The sequence below is a fragment of the Lacerta agilis genome, chromosome 6 (assembly GCF_009819535.1).
Source record: "Lacerta agilis isolate rLacAgi1 chromosome 6, rLacAgi1.pri, whole genome shotgun sequence".
In the NCBI taxonomy this organism is placed as follows: Eukaryota; Metazoa; Chordata; class Lepidosauria; order Squamata; family Lacertidae; genus Lacerta; species Lacerta agilis.
This window is the reverse complement of record NC_046317.1, coordinates 65722235-65746672: the sequence shown is the minus strand read 5'-3', so window position 1 is coordinate 65746672 and position 24438 is coordinate 65722235. Positions and strand designations below refer to the sequence as shown.

The 24438-nt window shown below is 43.3% G+C and overlaps 1 protein-coding gene across 7 annotated transcripts in view; it reads right to left on the bottom strand.

Annotated features, from left to right (window-relative positions):
- Positions 1-24438, bottom strand: part of CHD6 (chromodomain helicase DNA binding protein 6) — a 97160-nt gene that overhangs the window by 41607 nt on the left and 31115 nt on the right. For 6 of the 7 annotated variants that reach the window (XM_033153229.1, XM_033153234.1, XM_033153228.1 and 3 more), the window contains exons 2-5: positions 21427-21556; positions 20499-20554; positions 5784-6301; positions 105-252 (exon numbers count right to left, since the gene is read on the bottom strand). In XM_033153229.1, the coding sequence (XP_033009120.1) occupies positions 105-252; positions 5784-6301; positions 20499-20531 (699 nt within the window). In that variant the 5' untranslated portion in view covers positions 20532-20554; positions 21427-21556. Of the gene's footprint in view, positions 1-104; positions 253-5783; positions 6302-17118; positions 17167-20498; positions 20555-21426; positions 21557-24438 lie in introns of those variants that run through there. The other variant, XM_033153231.1, reaches the window with a different exon arrangement.

Genomic DNA, 24438 nt, shown 5'->3' with positions numbered 1-24438 from the left:
CTGGCCATATACCTGAAGAGTCACACACAGAATTCCAATGATAGCAGTCATTCTTTCTCAAGAGAGAGCCTCCCATGCCCATAAAAGTGAAAGCCCAAGCATACCTGGCTGTCAGCTGATTCAGCAGACTCCTCAGGGCTCTGCCCAGACACTGAAAGGAAGCTTTGATCCAGCTCAAGGCTATCCACTGAAGTGTCATTTTTCCTTTTCCCTTTTTTTTTCTTCTCAACAGGAGTTGGTCCTTGCTCCGTGCTGCAGATATAAATGAGTAGTGTCAGAGGAATATGAAATCACAGGTATATTTTGCAGGACATCGGCTAGGTGTAAAAATTGGTGTTTCTGCCCAAAATGCCACCCTAAAATGTGTCTCCCTTTGTGCCTATTCCTTTGATAGTATCTGGTCATTTTCAGTGAGGATCAAAAGGGTCACACACAAAACCATGCCTTTGGATGGCTTTCTTCCCATGGCAGTTATGTTCTTCCCAAAAAGCACATCTGCATCAATCCATGGTTTGGTTTAGCATTACATGCACACCAGTTCAGTGTCAAATTAAACAGAACCCTTGTCTGGGCTTCCAAGTTCAAAACAATTTAAAAAACAAATGGGGGTGGGGAAGTATGGCTAGGAGAGGTTGATGATGTTACATGGCAGTAGGGTGTTCTTAAGACAAAGAGAGTCAGGGTTGAACAAGAGCTGACGAGTCTTGCTGGCGGAATCAGGTTACACTTTCTCCCTTTCCAGGAACAAGTAAGCAAAAAATGTTTGCAAAATCTTTTCAACATGAAAAGGAGAAAAATATTATAGCAAGCAAATACAGAGACATTTTACCGCACAGCATTTTTTTTCTGTCTTGTTTATGAAAAGGCAGTCTCAAAAGTGTCTGTGTTAAAAAAGAAAAGTGGGCAGCTAGAATAAGTCATTCAGTAAATCATCCATTCCATGTATCCAAAATCCACATTATGTCAATACCCTTATTAGGTCAACTGAAATGTCACAAAATAATGGCAAGCTTTTCAGTTCCCCAGAGCTCTTCATCAGGCTAGGTAGTAAAAATTGCAAAGTGGGTTTCATTATCAGAGAGGATATTCCCTCTAACTGCTAGGATAAAGCTACCCAATTTTGTTTCTGTTGACTTAAAAAAACACAAACCCTAGCATACCAACTAAAATTGATCTCTACCACTGATAATATTATAACTGCCTAGTTTTCTCTTTATTCCTGTTCTCCACCTGCCAAGGTAACTGTGTGCTTCACCTAAGGACAGATACAGAACTGAGTAACAGCTAGCTGTTGCAGTTCCAGAGATGGGGAATGAAGCATCATATTTTCTCCTTCCCTGTAGACCTTGGTGCAACATGAAACCTGCATAGCTTCTAAAAGAGCCTCATACAATATACACTGCAGACCTTCAAATAATTAGGGGGGGTAGAGCACGCCGTGATAGCAGGAATAGAATGAATAACCTTTATTTGCTGGAGTTTTGGAAATTTGGTTCCAGCGAACAGTCAAAGTTTTAAGAATCTGATAAGGGCCTGTTCCAGCTGCTTGGACCATTAGAGATTCAGCCACTGGCCAAAATGAGCAGAATTCTTTGTTTTTGCTCCTTTCTTGTGCCTTGTTTTCCTCTGCTACAGCTTAACCCAGCCCTTTCCAGTTGTTTTCATGCATCAGATGGTGCTCAAGGTGGCTAACAACACAAATGCAATAAAATACAACAAAAACAATAAAATACAAAACAAGTCAGGTAAAAAAGCAAGAAAAACAACTACTTCAAACCAATTTAAACATATTTACAATAGTTGGGTTATGAGTGCAGGTCCTGTCTAAATAAAAATCTTCTTGCCTACCAACAGGAGGTCACTAAGAGATGGAAATAGCCAGGCCTCCCTTCTACAGCAGCCATCAAGAAGGTCCTCTCTTAAGTTCCACCAAATGTGGTCCAGATGTTAGCAGGACTGACAGAAGGACCCCTCCTCGAGAATCTTAAAACCTGGACAGCGTCATATAGAAAAACGTAACCTTTCAGACAGCCCAGTTCCAAAATGTGTAAGGCTTTGAATTGTGCCCATGAATGGACTGGTAGCCAGTGAGACTGTTGTAAATGGGGGGGGGTTTAGCCCCCATAACAGGCCCCGTCAATTTATGCCTCCACCAGCTGCAAACCAGACAATGCACAATCAGGCACAGTTCAAGCCAAATTCCCTACGATGTTTCTCAAATCAAAAGTTGACAAACTTCAAGCATGTAACTTTTTTAAACATAACCCAAAACACAGCTGAGTTTCATGTTCAGGGTTTAAATGTCCTTTCCCTATCAATGATGCTTACTTCCAATGCATTGGTCTCAGCAAAGCACTCAAGAGGCACCAGGCAAATACCAGATCAGTTTCACATATCTGGTACCAGCATATACAAATCAAGAGAGTTGTACCAATTTACCAGGTCGAGCAGGTGGTGGTGGACAGGAATAAGATATCCACAGGGACCACAGAAATCACATTTCAAGTGTATTATTCTTTACTCAGGGCTGTTTTTATCTTGTTTGTTTTTGCTTTTGCCACTCCTTTAATAAGAAATGGTTTGCTTTGGTTTATCTTTCTTTGCCTATTTTAAAATCATGTTTCCGCTGAACCTTCCTGCCCCTGTTTCATGGGAAATTGCTGCTAGCTGGAGGTTGTGCAAAAAAAAAAAAATCTTGCCAACAGCTTTTTCAGGCAGTTGTGACGCAACCACATGCCTGTGAATGAACCAGAAGCTCTGGAAATGCACTGATGCTGTAGCTTCTGCTTCAGTAGCAAGTCCCCAGACATTGATTTTGCAGTCACAATTAACAACGGTTCCATTCATGAATGCTGGAGCTAACTGTGATTAGAAATAATTTAGAGGAGATTATGCCACGATTACCAGCCGCTTAGAGAATTTGCAGCAATTGCTCCATTTGCATGTATGTTTTATACTGTCACTTCAGAAGGAATGCTTCCCTGCTATCTTCTTTTTAAAATGTGTTGTCACAGGACCAATGGACGACTTGAATCCTTATTGAGAATCTAAGTAGCAAGAATGACCCTTTTGTCACAAGCAAGTTGCTCCTAGCCGTGGTCCACAAATTATGAAGAGCGACATAATATATGGCAGTCACAAGTGTCATAGACAAGAAACCCACCCTCTGATGAATTTAACATTCTAAAACTCTTCTCCTTTTTGTACTCCTCTCCCACTGTTACCCCACCTGGGTGGGCATTTCCCTCATTTTAAAACCCCTGGTAAAAGTAATTTCATTTATTTTTTCCCTACACTTTTAAGGTCCTTAACAAGAATTCCACAGGACAAATAGGGACAGGGTAGGCCCAAAGATGCAGCACCTTGGAGAGTTCCAAGAGAGCCTGCAAATTGAAGCCTTTCATTCCTCCAGGACCAGATCACAACCTCCCAGGCTCTGCCCCTTTCTAAAGCGACGTTTTTGAGTCCTTTGGTCTCAAGCCTCGCACACCTTAATTCCCTCCAGAATGAGTGACATGGACACACATAGTGTCTCTGGTGAGGATGAGGACAGGTCCTTTGGGAGGGTGCAGGCACAGAGGTTGTTGACTGGAGGTCTTAATTCAGGGGTCTCTAGCTCACGGTATCCAAGTTCAATAGGTTCTAGCTAAGGAATAGCCATTATGCTGGTGTCCGGATATTTATCTCTGGCTCCAGATCTGACTGCCCACTTCTCAGTCCAGCTGTTCAGGGTGGGGTACATGATAGTTCTTATGGTATCTTAGCCAGAAGGCTTATATAGGGTCAGGCTGGCTTAGCTTCAGCCATAAAACTGCACCATCCCAATTCCACACTAAGGTGTGATAACAAGCATGATTTCACATAAACCGATTTTTCTTTTTAAGCATGATGAAATCCACACATAATTTTCTATCTAATGTGTCATGCTCCTGACTACTAAAGAACAGCAAGTCAAATCTTCAGCCCAGATGGCAAATGAACATTGAACACTTTCACAGGTTTCGAGTGAACGCAAAAATAATCACATGCTGGGACAATTAGTCCGCTTTCAGATTAGCCTGGTGCTTGTTCTTTGTTTACCTGCATGGTGCACAAGACCAACCATAACCCCAGGAAAGCATGGATTGCTGGGGAGTGGAGACTTCACCCCTGGATTCTTAAAGCAAGTGACTCTGTGAAAGCCTTTAGCCAAATCAAAGGGAGAGAGAGCAACAAAGGCAGTAGACATTACCTACACCTATCTTGAATTAAGGACACTCTCAAGGGAGATCAGCTCTTCTCTCCTGACCAGCTCATAATTAAAGAAATTAGTTCAGGCAGCAACACAAAGAACCCCAAGACATGCACCCACGTTCATTAAGGTCCAGCACTACAACAGGCACAGAAAAATAATCACATGTCATTTTGAGGAAAACGAGCTGTATTCTAGGAAACCCATGTCACCTGATAGCCTAAGGAGGGAAGTGGGTTCTATTTCTGACTCTGTCACTGATGAACTAGGCCTTGCGATTCCCCCCCCTCCCCTATTCCCACATTCAGTTCCACTCCCCCCCCCCAAACAAGGATGAATAAAGCTACAAAGAGGTCAAAATTCTTGCCTCATTTATACTTGGGGGTTTTTCTGTAGAAGACTCCCACCAAAGACAGATTTCAACTAAGCCACCTCCTATTTATTGCAACCATTTACTTACTTTTCTTCTCAAACCAAAGTACGTGACATCGGGGGGGGGAGAGGGGGGGAGTATGTGGCATCAAAGGGAAAAAAGAAGGGGAAACTGCCCAACCTCAAACACCAAGTATTACTGCAAGAGGCAGTCAGAACTTGAGATTTAGGTCCCCTTTTCATGTGGTCAGAGAGGCACAGGGGCCGTTTCCAAGTAGTGCGAGCCCATTTAGTTTTAGGCTGTGTGTGAATTATCACTATTAACTACATGAATATCCTTCCCTGCCTCCCAAAGGACTCCAGGGTGAAGAATACACACAAAAAAACAATTAAAACATCTGAAAAAAATTCCAAGACAGATGCAGGCACTACAATATGGGCAAGGCCAATCACATGGTTTTTCTCCACCTGACCAGCTTTGGGATCCCATCATAGCACTCCCATACCACTGTGGCTACATTTGACAGGAGCCTTAGATAAATCTAAGTAGGGAACAATCATTTTAACTGTGTTCAACGAAAACAAATTACGCTTCCACATTGGCACAGAAATGGGAACTCTTGCAGTTTTAACAACCATACTGAGAAGGCAGACACATGGTTCTGAATAAATTACTATAAATATGATTAATAATGCTATTGCTAGCTACTAATTTTATGAAACCCCAAAGTGAAAACATACTTTTAAATATCTGGTCCCTCTAGCACAGAGACATCAATAAACCAAATAGGCCCTCCATCCCATTTTGCTAAAATCACCAAGCCGCCTTTATTCCACAACAGCATTAAGCAATTTGTTTCCTATCAACATCTGAGTCATTTTCCTATAAGCAGTGGGACTCAATTCTGGAGAAAAAACCCAGGAGCTGCAAAAAAGTGAGTCTATTGACTGCATTTGACATATGCAAAACTATGAACTTGCTCACCAGCACATTGCAGGTTTTAGGTCAAGGGTGTTTCATTCTGTAGTCCTCTGGGATGCACTATGCTTTGTGGTATAGAGAAGTGTAGACGCAATAGCCTGTTCCTAAAAACCACCCACAACATTCAGGCCAAAGCAGAGAGAGAAATGGCTGTGGGGGAAACAAACAAAGGGCAACATGAACTGTGCAAATACCCACCTGGTCTTCTTGGGTCTGGCTTTGGGGGGAGACTCTGAGTTGCTCTTCTTCTCTTTAGGCTCCTTTGGGACTTTGGGCTCCCGAGGCTTCCTGGGTTTCTTCGCCCCCTCCTGCTTGGGCTCCTTGGCCTTCTTAGGCTCCTTGGGCTTTTTGGGTTCTTTTGGTTCCTTAGGCTCTCTCTTTCTCTTTGGTTTGGCTTCTCTTTCACCCCCTGGTTCCTGCTGCCCCAGCTCTTTTTTCTTCCGTTTCTTCTTCACCCCAGTGCCCCCACCCCTGTCGTCCTGCATCCCATTAACGGATGTCACCATGTTCTGCACAATCTCATCGGGCACCTCAACAGGCACCACATCCTGCTGGTCCTTCTGGGCCAGGCTCACGCTGGCCAAGTCAGAGATTGTCACCAGCTCATGCAAATCTTCCTGATCGGTACTGTCAGCAAAAGGGGACCGTGGCTTGCATTCAAAGGTGATGGAGGCATCAGACATTGGGGAATGACTCAGCACATTAAAATTTGGCAGCTGTAAAGAGAACACAGAAAGAAATGTCACCACACATGTACACAGGAGTGTGTATTGCTGCTGAGAGCTTGAGAGCCAACCCTGGCCACTGTATTTAACAAGGTAAAGACAAGTGACCTGTCCTTCTCGCATGATTTTGAATAAAAGTTAGCTTTGACAAAGACAGAAGAAAGTTTCACTCAATTAATCCACACTGATTTGAGAGTTTCCATCCAGGTCTTAGGCAACCTACCACGTTACTAGGATTTTTCTCTGTGCTACAAATAGTGCATTCCCTAAAAAATGTATGCATGGCTGGCTGCCTCAGGACTATGGATTATGACACTGAAAAATGCATATGCCTGGCAAAAGAAGAGACACTTGATTATTAAAGGATACATACATTTCCCAACTCAGAAATCAAAGTAAATGCTGGAAAAGGTAATATGTGAAGCCATTCTCTGCACACGTTACAGAGTTGGAGGAATTAATGCAGAGTTTGAAGGGAGCCCAAGGGGCATCTGGTCCAACCTCCTGTGATGCAGCAATCACAGCTAAAGCATCCCAGACAGATGGCCACCCAACCTCTGTTTAAAAACTCTTCAATGAAGGAGGGACCATCACCTTCTGAGGTAGTTCATTCCACTGTCAAACAGCTCTTACCATGAGAAAATTCTTCCTAATGTTTTGTCAGAATCTCCTTTCTTGCAATTTGTATCCACTGGTTCAGGTCCTACCCTCTGAAGGAGGAGAAAATAAGCTTTCTCCATCTTTCATGACACAGCCTTCCAGATATTTGAAGCTGCTGTTGACCTGACAATTCACACCTGCTGCTGGCCTGCTATGCTAGCCGGAGGGTGTAAATGACTGAGCTGCCACAGCAACATACCATCTCTGCTTTGTATAAAAGAGATGCAGCAGGCACTGTCTCTAAGATAAAATTTTGGTTCTCTGGGAAATTCTAGCTACCATCGCTGGCCTCTAATCACTACATCACAAATAGCCAAGATCCTATACAATGATGTGAGTATGACTATGAAGAAAGAGGAAAGGGTGACAAAGGTCTTGACACAGCTGTTCCCCCAGTTGTTTTAGAACTCCCAGCCTTTCAAAACCACTGTAAATTATTGTTAGTAGTAGTAGTAGTAGTACAGTGGTACCTCAGGTTACGGACTTAATTCGTTCTAGAGCTGAGTTCTTAACCCGAAACCATTCTTAACCTGAGGCACGCTTTCGCTAATGGGTCCTCCTGCTGCTGCCACGCCACCACCGCACGATTTCCCTTCTCATCCTGGGGCAAAGTTCGTAACCCGAAGTGTTTGTAATCTGAGGTGTTTGTAACCCGAGGTACCACTGTACAGTGGTACCTCAGGTTACAGACGATTCATGTTACAGACACTTCAGGTTACAGACTCCGCTAACCCAGAAATAGTACCTTGGGTTAAGAACTTTGCTTCAGGATGAGAACAGAAATTGTGCGGCGGTGGTGCAGTTACAGCGGGAGGCATCCCAAGCAAAATAAACCCTTTCCCACTATCCTGCTAGCCCTAACTTTGCCTCATACTCACTTTCAATCTAGCATAGTGGTCCTCCAGATCTTGCCAACTCCCATCAGCCAAAGGGATGGTGGCAGCTGTAGTCCTGTAACACCTGGCGGTACATAGGTTTCCTATGCCTGACCTAGTACAACTTCACTAAACTCGCCTTGGCAGGTACCAGCATGAGGGAAAATGTGTCTCGAGGCTATCGCTGCCGGAGCAAGAGGAGTTTAACATGAAGATAAAGCTTTGCTATTGCCATCAACAAATAAACAAGTACCAACAGATAACCATTTACCACAGAGTGGCCACTACTTGCAAACTTTGCAAAGAAGCACATGCAGCCACACGTGAACCTGGTTGTACAAACCTGGCTGAACATCTCCAACCCATCAGATATCCAGAACAGTAAAGATGTTCTAAAAATCACTTCACTGTGCAATGCAGTGCTACAACCCAGATTATCACATGGCTGCATGGGAAAAATCCAGTGGCAATGAAGCTACATTCAAGCCAACTCCTGTTTTAAATTGAGTTTTCCTATAAAATTCCTGTTTATTTTCAAATTCAGTGTAACACATTTCAGCTGCTGCATCATTCCACAGCAAAGACATAACAGTACACCCAAAAACGTAAGAGAGCATTTCACTGCAGTGAGGCAGAGCTGCCAATTTCAGCGAGAAAGATATGGCTCTCCTGACTCCTGGCACGGATTAGCAGGAGTCATCCTCAGCCATGTAATAAAAGAAACAAACAAACAAAAAACCTTAGGAAACAGGATTCCTCAGCATCTTGCTATTCTTAAACTGGTAAAAGTCAACAAAAATGATTCCGAACAAAGGGATCTACCCAACGTCACACAAACAGAAGGATCCGCCATACAATGTAACACCCAAAATGGCCATGCACAGATCTGCCAAAATGTAGCTTCCTACTCACGTAGTATGAACTCTTGATGAAAGATGAGGTGGCTTTTCTAAAAAGTCAGTATTTTAAAATGCTTCTGCAAATAAAAAGGTTTTATATAAATGGCTTCGGCTCAGTATACCTGAAGGAGCATCTCCACCCCTATCATTCTGCCCGTACACCGAGGTCCAGCGCTGAGGCCTTCTGGCGGTTCCCTCACTGCGAGAAGTGAGGTTACAGGGAACCAGGCAGAGGGCTTCTCAGTGGTGGCGCCCGCCCTGTAGAACGCCCTCCCATCAGATGTCAAGGAAATAAATAACTATCTGACTTTTAGAAGACATCTAAAGGCAGCCCTGTTCAGGGAAGTTTTTAATGTTTGATGTTTTATCGTGTTTTTATTATTCTGTTGGAAGCCGCCCAGAGTGGCTGGGGAGGCCCGGCCAGATGGGCGTGGTATAAGTAAAAAATGATGATGATGATGATGATGATGATGATTTTAACCCAGCACTGAAAGGCATATAATTTCACTGCCAGGCAAAAGATTTATACAATCTGAAGAGAAACCAGAGTATATACAGAGAAGACTCTCCTCAGATAATGGGTAAGGGCCATAGTTCAGTGGTAGAGCATCTACTTAGCATGCAGAAGGTCCCAGTGTGAGAGCCAGGATGGTGTAGAGGTTAAGAGCGGTGGACTCATAATCTGGTGAACTGGGTTCGCTTCCCCACTCCTCCACATGCAGCTGCTGGGTGACCTTGGGCTAGTCCCACTTCTCTGAAGTCTGTCAGCCTCACTCACCTCAAAGAGTGTTTGTTGTGGGGGAGGAAGGGAAAGGAGATTGTTAGCCGCTTTGAGACTCCTTAGGGTAGTGATAAAGTGAGATATCAAATCCAAACTCCTCCTCCTCCACTTCTTCTTCTTCTTCTTCTTCTTCTCCCCCCCAGGTTTAATCCCTGGCATCTCCAGATAGAGCTAGGAGAGATCACTGACTGAAACTCATGGAGAGCTGCTGCCAGTCAGTGTAGACAATACAAAGTGAGATGCACCAGTTGTCTAACTCAGCTAGCTAGGGATGATGGGAGAAGTAGTCCAACAACAGCTGGAGATCCAAGTTTGAGAAAAACAGCCTTAACTTGTAGAGCCAGAGCAGTGTTTCATCTGCATTGCCGGTGCGGATATTGCCAGAATCTCCTTTCCGTCATGAAACCCCACAGATTGGCCCTGGGCAAGTCATTCCTCTCTCAGTCTAAGCTACCACACAGAGTTATTGCAGCAATAAAATGAGATAATCCCATGTACATTGCCTTGAGCTACTTGGAAGAAGAGCAGGATACTGATGTGATTTTAAAAATAGTTTGGAAAAGACTAAACCAATGGCATTTAAACACATCTGCAACTGATGTGGCCATCTGCAATAACTGATTGCAAATATGTAAAATAATACTGGTGTCCTTTTATACAGGGAATCTGGAAATACAAATCATAAACATGCTGCAATTTAAGTAAGAATATTGTGACTAGAATTGAGCTTTATATAGTGCATTTACTTGCAACAGTCGTGCCCTCTCCTCCATTGATGTTTATAGTGTGTAATATGTAAAACAATGAAAAAAGAAAAATAATAATGAACAACTGCAGCCCCAGCAAACCTTATCAGAGTCCTGCAGCAACCTCAGAACTGAATTAGATTTGTTACACCTGTACAACTAGATTGGAAGAACCTTGAAGTACAAAATAGTCTGAGTAGTTAATGATCTTAAATGTAGTTTTCAAAATAGCTGTATGAAATGGGTAGTTAATGAAATGTACAGCTCTTTCATAATTGAAAAATCAACCTAGTTAAAAATACAGTTTTAAAATTAACACTGAAAGAAATGGGATGAAGCAGTCGACTTTTCCTTAAATCGGTATTATAAGTCAGTCTGCTCCTATTTCTACACAACTTAATAAAGAAGTTACCGTAACTATTAATATGCATTTGTATAATTCCTAACAAAACTCTGTTGCCCTTTTCTGACAGATTTGCTTGTTCTCTTAGGTTTGAAGATTATTTCTTAGCTAGTTTTATATTATTTTTAAAATCTTTCTTAATCACCTGAAGAGGCAGGATGGCTAAGCATACAATTTTAACAGCATACACCTGTAGTCAGATATACATAGGAACTACCACACCTCTGGAAGATAGGACAGGTCTTACAATCCTTCTTCATTTATTTGGCTCTGTTGAAGCAATGGCTCAGCATCTAATGCTGGTTTGCAGATTCGCAAATAGAATTTGTATCTCTAATAATAAAAGAGAGCAGAGAATAGAAACATCAGCAAAAAATCTGTCTGTCTGTCTGTCTGTGCGTTCATGTTGCACAACTTCCCAAAACTTGTCCTGGATCTGGCACTATGAATCTCAGTGAGAGCCAATGGGAATTCAAGTTCACCCAGAGCAGGATGGAGGAGGAAGAGAAAAAAACCTACCTGCTTCCAATCAGGAGCTGCTGAGAACACAGTGAGAGAGAGATGCACTTTAAAGGCAAACTGTCAAGGTTAGTAGGCCTCAAAAGTATGACCTACTTTTTTTAGCTGCTTGCCTGTGTGTATTTGCAGAGACCAGTGTTCTTTAGGCAAGCTCTGAAAAAAATACTTCAATAGAGGCCACTAAAATTTAATTAACCCACCACCCAATGAGCTCTTCAGCTCCACATCTGCAACCTTACAGCACCAATCTATCACCATGAAACACTGTACTAAACTGCTTCACATGTGGCCTTCTCTAACACAAAGATCAAACAGGTACAAGAACTTGAAATAACAGAAATGGTGTGTCCCAGCTTACACCCTAAAGAAGTAAAGGGTGCTTAGTCTGACATTCATTTTTCAAGCTGCACATGTCCTCATACAGGAGAGGGGAAAACAGCCAGGCCTTTACTTTATTTTTTTCACTGAACAGGTTTCAAAGAAAAAAAGCTGTTTTGGCTTAAAAAGCAGACTGCCTCTCCAGCGCTGGGAAATACTAGAAGAAAGAGAGAAAGTAAAACCCTTAATACTGAAGTAAGTTTTTCCCTTATCTGTGAACATACCCGAACTTTAGATTCTGGCCTGAATCAGAAAAAAGGTGTCCCCATTCTAAAAGTATAAAATACCCTATACAATGCACAGATGTATACTACTTTGAACCTGAAATGCAAAACACTGTGCAAAAGGCAAACCAAGGACAAGGACAAGCCTGGAAGCTTGCAATCTAATTTAAACATAAAACCAAAAGGGGAAAGATGGGGAAGGGAAGGAGAAGGTAATGCAGTTAAGGAAAGGAAAACAAAGGGTTTTTGTTTTTTTTAAAAGCAGGTGGATCTTAAATAAGTCGGGAATAAGGAGGATATCCAACTACCTTGGGTACTGAGTGCCAAAAGAGTTGTGAAGTTAGTAAGGCCAGGGATGAAAGAGGAGATCATTGAAGGCCAGGGATGAAAGAGGAGATGATTGAAGGGTGTGAGATGAGATAGAGAAAGGCAGAAGAGACAGAATGAACAGATTAGAAGGTTATAGTGATGGTGAAAAGAGAAGAGGCAGGGAGGTATTGGTGATGGTGGGAAACACAGGGTTAGGCATGCAGGAGAGGGGAGTGAAGAGAGAAATATGTCATCTCCTTCCTGGTCATGCCAGTCTCACGTGGTCAGCAACCCAAGTCTTCCTCACCCAGATGTTCCAGGCCACGTTCTCCCAAACCTCTTGCCTGTTCCTTGCCTTCCAACACACTTCCTCTTTAGTTATTAGTCAGCTCTCAGAACTAACCATAGGAACAGCCTTGTGAAACAGATACAATAAAATAAAACCCACTGAATTGGCTAGTTACCAGCCTCAATCCACTGCCATCATGCAGGGCAGGCCCCTGGTAACTCTGGGACATTTCAGGGGAAATCACAGTGGTATTATAGGTGCCGTATCTAATTTCACATATCCCTGCATGTTATAAATTTCCCTAAAAGTCCTGTTAGGTGCAGGCTGTAAATGGAAACATTCCAGGCCAGTCAGCCCTGACCTTGCTGAGATTCCTCTGCTCACCAGCTTTGCATCCTGTATCATCAGAGCCACAGAACTATAGAGGTGAGACAAAGCAAAGCTTAACCCCTCATGGCAACATCTTGCCATTTCAGGGAGAAACATTTGATCTGTTCATTTTTCAGAATTCATTTTTCACCCATCTCCAGAGTGATCCTATCTCTCATAACAATGCGACTTCTCACAACAACACTTAACATTGGCAGCAGTTAAGTGTTCATGCTCTTCACTCATCAATAGGCCCTTCTCAACTGTATCAGACACTGTATCATTAATCCTTTCTGTATATACAAGAAAAGAGTCAGGTGGGTTTTTAGCTAAACCAGAGAGCTCAAGCCTATTGCACAAGCCCAAATGTGGATTCCACAAGAGGGTTTTTTCTCTGTGGTGTACCTCATATGTGGAACTTCAACTGCTTTAAGCGGGTATCTTTCTCCCTAGTTGTATTCCAATATTAGTTCTCTTGAAACAAGCTTTTAATTCAGTTCTTGCTAGAATTTAATTTATTATATTTCTTTATATCTCACCTCTTTCCCAGACTGGAACTCAAACCAGCAGCTTACACAAATTAAAACAACACAGGTAAAATACAGAAAGCTAAAGACCTACAAGATACTAGTTAAAAAAAAACCTATAATAAAATTTAAACAATATAAAAAGAAATTATTGAAATACAAATAATATTTTTGCCTCTAAGGGTTGTATCCAGCATTGGGAGCTCCGCAACAGAACTTCCCCTCCCTCTCCTCCCTACCCCACTTGCTCCCAAACTCTGTTCTGTGGTTTTCGCCAATTGTCCAAGAAGATCTGAGTGGCACATAGGGAGAGAAGAGAGGAAATTCTCTTGTGGAAATCAAAAAGAACAACCCTTCATGTTTTTCCTTACTGATGCTGCTCTTGGTCTGGTAGTGGTGTTTTAACTAGGGGACATTATTATTTTCATGCTTATTTTAAATTTTGTAAGCTGCAGCTCTTTTTGGGAGGGGAAACAAAAAAACACATATTTTGGTGTAAGTAAATAAATAAATTGCCACCAGCAGAGACCATACAAGAGCAATCCTCACTACTTATGAACAAAATCAATAAGTATTCAGCTAGAAGCAGATTGCATTCCAGATAAGCCATCTTTGACTAGCATAAGGCATGTTGACATAATAATTATATCTTGGTATTCTAAGTTAACAAAACAACTCACAAAAGTGTCTCATTAAAACAATCAAAACGTGGAGATAAACCACAATGGTAGCAAGGACAGCCCAACAACAATTAAAATCTAAGAATACAGTGGTACCTCGGTTTAAGAACAGCCTGGTTTGAGAACGATTTGGTTTACGAACTCTGCAAAACCGGAAATAGTGTCCCTGTTTGAGAACTTTACCTCAGTGTGAGAATGGAATCCGAATAGTGGAAAGGCACTGGCGGTGGGAGGCCTCATTAGGGAAAGAGTGCCTTGGTTTAAGAACGGACTTCCGGAACGGATTAAGTTCATAAACCGAGGTACCACTGTATTAGATTTTAATATGCAGCAAGGACACAGATAAATCCCTGAAAAATAAAAACTTACTAACCCAAAGGACATTTTGGTGGTCTGCAAACTAGCACGGGAAGGCACTTCCACTGAAAAGGCCCTCTCAGCAGTCACTAACTCACATAAACTCTGACAGCACCAAGAGAAGTGAAAACACATGTGTGAACAAGCCATTAGATGGACACCAATGGACCAAGTCATTCAGACCGCTCTACAACAAGCCCACCTGTTGATTCTTAGGCAGGTTCATTCACCTAAGAAACTCCATCAGTGAAAGCATGGCATAATGACTTCCACTTACTCAGTGGAGATTTTTCTCCTGTCCTCACTCTGCACGCCCCAGTGGGGGGTCCAGGAAATTCCCTCAGAGAAGTGAGTGGAGGGAGGAGAGGGGTGATTGTTCTGTCCCGCAAACTGAAATGCTTGTGCAGGCAGAATGTTCATAATAGCACAATGTTGAATTCCACCCTATGTCTTGTTGGTTTTATGATGGGTTGTTTGGTTTTTTCTTTCCCCCCTGTAATTTTAACTACTTCGCTGCGTTCCCTCCCCTTCTTCTTAATGTAACCATTCTGAGAATTTGAATGAGAGGCAGTTTATGAAGGTTCAAAGTTGTACCATCAGGGACAATAAGAAGCTTCAAGAGGGATTTTTTTTTAATCCAAACAGCACAGGGGCACTAAAGATTAACCAAGGGTTAAAAACCCCTTTCCATACACTCCTCCAACCTCCCGATCCAGATTAGGAGACCCCACCACCACCCTGCAGCTGTTTATTGTTAAGAACAAAGCATGCCCAGACCTAAGTTTGCTATTCAAACACACTACTGTGTAATGTGTAATTTGGCCCTGAAGTAGCTAGCCATATTTGCTGTTTTATTCAGAAAAACTACACATGCAAAAGCGGACCAGAGCTTAATAATGCATTCCACTTCTGATCCCTGCACATTATGTCAGTCTCCTCCACTTCTAAAATCCACACTAGCCCCAAATTTAGGGGACAAGCCTTATTATTAATAATTTTATACCTCCAGGTTAAATTGGAGATTTTTTTCAGTCCCAGAAGAATAACCAGTTTTGCTGCCCTGAATGCTCTCCTTTCTCTCCAAGCCCAAAGCTCTCAAGTTAGTCAACAAGTGAAGAAAAACCAGTGGAACAAGAATGCCCCCTTTGCTCACACTGGAGGAAGGAAAGGGGGGGGGAGAAAAAGCTTTGACAATATGCTGGTATTATGAAGGCAGAGTGTTGGGGGACACACAATGATTCCTCTGTCTAATATTACCTCATCTGCAGCACAAACCCTTGAAAATCACTTAAAATATTTCTCATGTCAAATCCAGAACATCCAGCTGAGCATTTCTTTTAGTCAGCCTCCCACCTAGACTTCCTGTATGGGAAACACACAGCATTAGAGGTCAGTTTTGGCTGTTGCAGATGTGAAAAAACAACCAGTGGCTGTTTCTCTCCCTGTAAATTGCAGCAGCCTTTCTGACTGCCTGTCCTTTCCCCTTCCAGGGATCATCGGTTCTTGCAGTTCACAGAGGAGCTACATCCCACAGTCCACCAACAATACCTACCCCTAACAGCCTCACTAGAAATTATTAGTAGGAGGCGATGTAAATGCCAAGGCTTCGATGGTATCTTACATTATGTGGATACAATAAAAATAGACTTGCAAGGGAAAGCATAAATCTTGGCATCCCGGCTCCAAAGCATGCAAGGAGAAAAACACCCAAGGCAACAGACTCTCCAAGGCTAAAAAGAACTAGGCAGTGGTGCTATCAAGGCAGGACTGTAGGACAGATATCAAGGGTCCTATTTAGGAGAATGAATTGGGGTGGCAGGGCAAATGCAGCCATCCTGGCTTACCACGTTTTGAAGCAAGTGGGGCATATACATTACCATCTACAGAGGGGTTCCTCCCTAAGCCCATTAAGTTGCCTAACTACATCACTGGAATGAGGCAAAATGTGTGTTTGTGTGAACAGGGTGCAAGAGCAGTCCTTTATAATTCAGCTACAACAACCAGGCCTACATGCTGGCACCGTTTCTAATGATGGTGTTTTACTGCGGCTTTACAATGAATCAGACCAATTGTATGTCTAGCATGGTATCTGTCTACCTGGTCCCTTTCTGTAAGTAGCTTCCCCCCATAATTCCTGCCCAAATTATTTTTAAGTGGAGGCTCCAAAGACTGCACCTGGGACATCACACATGGAGGACATGTGCTCTGCCACTGAATTATGGGTACCCCTGCTGGTCACTATTTCCTGTATCTGTGTCCCTCAGTTTCTGCCAAAAAAAAAAACAACCACCCCTGCATTTTCTAAATCCTGGATACAGAACAAACTGCAAAATAACGATATGCAAACTAGGCATGTCAACCTGACTTTAGACCGTTTGAGGTGCATATTTTTAGGAGCTATCTTATTTCTGTAACTGTAAGTTGTTTTAAGCTGTTGTTAATGTTGTGTTGTAATGTTGCAACCCACCCTGGGACCTTAGGGTGAAGGGCAGGTAATAAATTAAAGAGTAGCAACAGCATAAATAATAATAATGTGCTGGATACAGAAAGTGAATGCTATGAGAATGAGAAAACGGCATTTTATCATCCATTAAAAGAAGCAGCAAGTTGCATCAATTTGCACAATGCGTGAAAAAGGGCGTGGCTGGGAGAAGTGGAAAAAGGCTACCAGCAAAACAGCTGTTTCTTAAAGAACAAAGAAATACAACATGACCAACTAAGAAGTGGCAAACTGTGTGCTGCTCTGGAGACAAGAAATTGGATACGGTGTTAACTAGAATGATGGAAGAAACCTTAGCAGTAGGATCAGCAGGTGAGAATTTCATTTCTTTTTGTTCCTTTGTTTTTTTACATCTGAAATATCAGAAAGGGACAGAGTTGTTGGCCAGCATCACTTTAAAACTTTGTTTCAGAACAGGCTTAGAAGGGAAGATTTATTCCTTTCTAAGAAGCTCACTTTAAAAATCCCCATTAAAAACAGGGCAGGACACAAAACAGCACGGAGCAGATTGGTTTGTTCCATGCTTCCAAAACGTTATTTCACCCAAGGAGGTGATACTTCCATATATTAAAGAAGGCTCCTTCCTTTTATCACATAGGCCAGTGTTTTTCAACCTTTTTGGGGCAAAGGCACACTTGTTTCATGGAAAAAATCACGAGGCACACCACCATTAGAAAATGTTAAAAAATTTAACTCTGTGCCTATATTGACTATATATAAAGTAATTCTCTTGAATAGGAATCAAATAAACACAAATCTACCTCACATAGGAGGCAGCATGTTGGGAGCACATGCCCTGCTTTCAAGCTTATTTCCATTGGGCTACTGTGAGAACAGGATGCAGGAGGGGGGCAGACCTTTGGTCTGATCCAGCAGCCCAGTTTTCTTATGGAATTAAACAAGAGGAAATGAAAGAGTCGAATATTTGCTACAAAAGAATGCCAATGAGTTTTATGCTGGCCACACACAGCACTGATGCTGAGAGATCTTTATCAGCCCTAAGTGCTGCGTGTCATACCTTGCATAGCTTCAACAAGGTCTCCAGTTATAGCAGCAATTCACCAAAATCAGAGCTAGGAGGACAGCCATAAATAGATAAGTAGAAAAGAAAGCTGAGTTTGGCAGGCTCTTCAAATACATATTGCCCTGCCCCAAGCCATCATTTTAATAGACGACAAATAGGAAGGCAACAACGGGTTAATAGTGCTTGGAGGGGCATGTTTTGCCCTTTATCTGCCGCCTTTCTTCTACTCTGGGACCCCGGCAGCCCCCACGAAGCTCTCCTTGAGGTCCCTCAGCAACCCCCACCCCACCCCCCGCATTTGACGGTCTACTTCGGGCAGGAGCAGCGCAGCGAGCGAGATGTTGGGGGCCGGGGGGTCCGTAGCCCTGGGAGAGACAGGCCTTCTCCCTGCGCTCAGGTTGCAACAGGCCGCTGGCTCTTGGGGGAATCTTGTTCCCTTATTGCACGGGCTGCGAGGCGCTTCGCCATGGCTGGCGGGAAGCCCCTCCGCCCAGCTGCTCCTGGCGCTGGAAGCTCTTCTATGCAGCCCTGTCGGGCCGGGCAGCGCTGCACAGAATCCTCGGGGCGAGAAGCCCGTTCAGGAGGGCGCGCATCAAGGAGCGCTGCCTGTTCCCACCGGGCCCCCGTCCTCCCCACAGCCACGCCGGTGTAGAGGCAGCGAGGTGATCCCCCGGGAGAACCCGCCGGCAGCCTCCTCCCCCGCGCCCCCTCCTCCTCCTCCTCCTCTCAGGCGGGCGCTTGGCGAGGCTGACCTCAGGTGCTTGCGCGGGAGAGGGGACGGAGGGCTGGCTCCTCCCGCCGCCCGGGTCCAGCCAAAGGCCAATGAAGAGGCACCGAAAGTAGGGCCGGGGAGCCCCTCGCGCCCCGCCTCCCTCCTCCCCCTCGCCTGTCCTGCCGGACCCTGGCCGCAGCCCCCTCCTCCCTTTTGTGTGTCTTTTCACACTGTGTCCCTGCGCAGCCCGAAGCGGGGAGGGGGGTGAAGAAGAAAGAGTCCCCCGGCGGGCGGGCGCGCTGGCCGGCGAGGCAGAGAGAAGCCATTCGGCCCTCTGGACGGACGGACGCGCTGCTCGCCGGAGGAGGGCGATGCCCCAGAGAGGCTAAATGGCGCCCCGACGGAACCCGCTCGCCGTGGAAATTTGACATTAAAAAAAAAAAAATCTTTCGAATTTTTTCAATTTTTCCCACGGAACACCAGGCAACATCTCGCGGCACACTAGTGTGCCGCGGAACAGTGGTTGAAAAACACTGACATAGGCCACAGTGAGTTTGCCTGTGTGCACACACAGGAAATACAATGACAACTGCTTCATCAATCTCTCAGGCATACTTGGTTGCTAAATGGCACCAGCATAGCAAAAGCAGCAGATCCAGAAACACAAAGGAAGGAATGGACATACTTTAGGCCTTTCAGTGGCATGAAGAATTTTTAGTTAATTTTTTGGCTTTCAAAAGATAGATCAAATTTATATACAGCGGCACCCCGTGTTACACACGCGATCTGTTGCGGATCGCGCTACATAACACGGGCGTGCGTAACGTGAATGCGCCCCCCCCCCAAGAAAGAACCCGGAAGTAGCACGATTTGAGTGCTTCTGCGCATGCACGAAGTGCGCAGAAGCGTTCTGTGCACCCGGGGGTCGCACGCGCATCATGCACGCTCCGGAAACACTTCCGGCTTGCAGGCATTCTTAACTCAAACGTCCACAACCCGGGGTGTGTGCAACCCAGGGTTCCACTGTAAATCCACATACTACCTACACATTAATGTATGTGCCATTTTTTGTGATAGGAACGAAGTGCAAGTTACTATTCATAACAAAAACAACACTTAGCACTTGAATAGTGCTTGTAAGTCTTCAAAGTGAATTTAGAATTGTAGAATTGGAAGGGATTGCCAAGGGTCATCTAGTCCCTTGCAATGCAAGAATCTTGCCCACAGCTGTCATTATCTTGTTATAATCCTTACAGAAACACTGCAAGGCAGGTATGGGGAAGCTTGGGCCTGCCAGGTATTGCTGAACTACAACTCCCATCAGTCCCAGAAAGCATGGCCAGTGCCCAGGGAAGGTGGGAGTTGCAGTTCAGCAACATTCGGAAAACCAAAGGGTGCCCACCCCTGCTGTAAGGTGAGGCAATATTATTATTCTCATTTTGCAGAAAGGAGGACTGAGGCCGAGAAGGAATTGCTTGTCTAAGGTCACCTAATGGATTCCTGGCAGATGCAATATTTGAACTAGGGACTTTCTGATTCATAACTCATTCTCCTAGCCACTACACCACAGTAAGGAATTTAACAACAAACTGTAACTCTCTATGGGCTTGCATTTATATTTTAAAAATTGTTTATCTTATGATAACACTTCCTAGGATTTAAACTGCATGATAGTGGGATTAGATTTAAGCAAGCTATTCATATTAAGAGGTTTGGGGACTCTGCTGCTCGCAGGAACTAAAGTTGTTAAGGAGGTTCCTTTCACCATATGGCAAAAAGGACTCAAATTCCTCAAATCCAGTTGGATAAACGACCCTAGGGAATGATTCTCCCTCTCCCTCCCTTGCACACAAACACACACACACACACACACACACAGAGAGAGAGAGAGAGAGAGAGAGAGAGAGATTGATTGACAAAGGAAAGGGTTACCAACCTGTTTTTCTTTCTTCTGTATTTTCATTATCATCAAATTTGGGGTGTATATTACTTCTGTAAAAACGCAACACATAAAGGTCACAATAACATTGAAAGCACACAAGATCTGCTTTTAAAGTCTTTCTAATACAATACCCTCTCTGAAGAGCTGTGAAACACTCAGATATGTCCTGCTCAAAAATACCCTGTATTATTCAAGAAGGAAGGGCCTTTTGGAGTCTAAACAGATAATCCTGAGGCATCGATTTACATAACTGGGAGCCATACACCTATAACTCTACAGCAGGGATGGGGAATCTGCCATCCTCCAGGTGTGGTTGGATTCCCATCAGCCCCGGTCAGCATTGCCTATGGTCAAGGAAGATGGTAGCTCCCCACCCCCTGAAGGCTTATCAGGGGTCTGTCCATCCCTGTGATGTCATACAGGGATTTCTCAAGAGTGTTAAGTAGAGGTCTTCCAAACCTTAGCCATTCAGATCCTTTGGGAATCTCATACTGTACATTATGCACCTTAATGATATTTCTAAGATTTATTTAATTCTACATTTAAAAATGTAATGGGGGGCAGTTAATGCATACAACATACTGATACACTAAATAGAGAGGGAGAGAGTTGGTTAGTAACCTGCTGAGTATAAACAATATTAGATTTTATGCAATGTGTGGAATTGCCTTGAGATGTAGGGTAGTCAGATGGGTGGGGTACAAATCATATTATTATTATTATTATTATTATTATTATTATTATTATTATTATTCCTGGGGCTTTATAGAAACAAAAGAAAGTACTCTACCAATTAAAAATATCCTTTCCCACTTGGAAAACACCTGCTTGATGAAAATATGGCCCTATAAAAATCCAGCAACAGTTGGGAGACCACTTCCTGCTCTCCCATACCTATGCAGATTGAGAAACATGCAATTACCTTCTCCAGGAGCAATACATTGCCTTCTTTGAGGATGAGAGGGATGAAGGATCTTGTTTAGTTGGAAAGCGGGGAAAAGAAGAATGTGCACACTCTGGGGTCAGAGCCAGGCCATTCTCGTTTCAGTATCCTGGAAGGGGAAGGGACATAACCAAAAGAGACATAGTCAGCCTAGCAGCACAATTAGGAAATAAATGGTATCCATTAAATATCAAAACAATACATGTGACAGAGTGGTGTAGTAGTTAGTGTTGAAATAAGACTGGCGAGAAAGAAAGCTCACTTCAGTTTCCCAAGTACTGAAATGGGTGGTGCAGTTCACAGTGCTGGCAAAAGAACAGGGCTCTTCATAAGAGTCTCCATCCTCAATCGTTCAATGGACTAAAGATTCTGTTTTGACAGATAACAACTGGCAAATAAATATTTAGAAACATTTGGCAGTATACACAGAACTCTATGCTTACACTGCTTGTCCCTCTCTCTCGCTTGTGCCCAGGCCCAGCAACAATAATAGTTCCAAACTCTGAATATAAAAAATTGCTATGACCCGAGGCATTTATGATCACTATTAAATCCAGGTTTTTTTTAGCATTTTAAAATTAAATAATTATTATTTTTTTGTCCAGGGGGCTGGGAGCGGGAACGAATGTACGCCCAATGCCTGAACCAATAATCCACCTATATCTGTAGTCAATAAAGTTGAGCCGTCTGTAATTCAAATCACAGTCTGCTTGAGTTTATTAATCACATCTTACATTTAGCCACGGGTGGGTGGGTGGGTAGAAAGCCACTGTGACTGGTACCATGATAAACTAACTTCATGATGAGTTCCCCCAACTTTTTTTCCAGAAAAAACAACACTGATTACATCCCAATCTTTTCTCTTTTCTCTTGCCCCCTTTTTCCTCCTTTCCGCACCTCTTCCTGTTCGTATGTTAAAAGAACAATCAATATAAGTGTTAATAAACGAACAAACAAGCAGAAAAATAGAGCTACATGAGAAATGACCTATACACTGATAACTGTTGGGCATTGCTTGGTCCACACTGTGACCCAGTGTGGTGCAGTGGTTAGAGCGCTGGACTAAGAGCTGGGAGATAAGGGTTCAAATCCCCACTCATCAATTAAGTTCACTGTGTGGCCCTGGGCAGAGTCACCGCCTCTTAGCTTGACAGGGATAACATGAGAATAAAATGGGGAAGAGGAGAAGTACATATAGGCTACTGAGCTCCTTGGAAGAAAGGTGAGAGATATATGGACAAATTGTGTGAAAAGGACAATAGTGACTTTGGAAAAGAATGGGAACCCTTTGCAACATACTTGCAGAAACAAAAAAAATATGGACTCGTTGGCAGGATTTAAATAAATATCTACAAATTTATTTACAGAGAACAAGAAATATAATTAGTGATAACAGAACATTATGTATAAGCAGCAGATGTAACAAACCAGAAATGGAAGTTGGGGGATGTCAACAGGGAGGGGGAAAGTAGAAAATGAATGTTAAACGATGATATTGAATAACTGTTATGAGAAAAGAAAATCAACAAAAATTATACACACACACACACAGAGAGAGAGAGAGAGAGAGAGAGAGAGAGAGAGAGAGGTACCTCTGTTTACGAACTTAATTCATTCCAGAGGTCCATTCTTAACCTGAAACTGTTCTTAACCTGAGGTACCACTTTAGCTAATGGGGCCTCCCGCTGCCGCCGTGCCACCGTCACACGATTTCTGTTCTCATCCTGAGGTAAAGTTCTTAACCCAAGGTACTACTTCCAGGTTAGCAGAGTCTGTAACCCGAGGTGTTTGTATCCTGAGATGTTTGTAACCCGAGGTGTACCACAGTAAATGTATTCAGTAGCCTAACTATGGTAAATGAAATAAAGCTAGAGTTGCTGGTTGACTGCTAGGGCAGAGGGAAGAATAGACCAAAAAGGCTATGGCCACCAGATTATTTGTTAATTTCTTTTATTGTGGATAAATAAATCCAACACACATCTCTTTTTACTAAAAATTAAATCTCCATTTGGAGATCATTACAGTTTCTGGAAGAACAATATCAATGCCCTTCTGAACAACCCTGCTTAAACCACGCTCAGCATTTTTTGCTCAGGCGGAGAAACTGGGCTGATGCTGCTCCCATAAGCAACGAAGATCTCTTTTGTGTCTCTTTTGCTTTCCTTCTCCAAAGTGGTTCCAGCCGCACAGTAGCTCCCCAGCTAGGAGGCAAAAGCCATGTGACAAAGAACACGGCAAGCAACACAGCAGCAGAAAGAAGCCAGAGAACAAGTAGCAGGCCAGTTGAGCACAGCATGCTGGGAATTTTCTGCAGGTCAAATTTCCACCGTGCATGCATAATATGGGCTTCATTACTGCCATCTTAATTGGGTGGAGTGGGAAGGGGGGAATCAGTTATGGAAATAATGCCTCAGCAAAGCCAGAGAAAGGTGGGGTCAGGGAACCCAGGAAGGCATGTCTGGAGCAAGGAGAGGATTGTCTCAGCTTCCTGAAAGCATTAGGCAGCCTCTCCATCTTTTTCTTTTTCTAAATCAAGCTTGCACAAGGCTGCAAAGCTACCCAGTCTCCACAGGATGGCACCAGCCCAGAAATGCTGGACGACCCAGCAAAGTTGATTTACTTTACCTCTTATTTTACAGCCCAAGAGCCAAAAATTTGCTGCATCCATTAGGTACACAGATTTTAACCAAGAGATGATTTGGAAACCAGCTCAAGTACACCCTTCATAAGTATCAAGAGTAAAAGAACCTGCCTTAGCTGTGCAAATTTAACATATCATCAAGTGCAGATGATGATCTCTCAACTACCAACAAGCGTGCAGCGTCAAAAGGATAAGAATTCCATTACAAAACATTTTATCTGTAAGTCGCCATACAACGGTGGGTGATAACCAATATTGATTAGAGTAAATCCACTTAAGTGCATTAATTTCAATGGGCCTTACTCTAAGTATATCTAACATTAAATATTACCCAGTTTTATAATAAAATA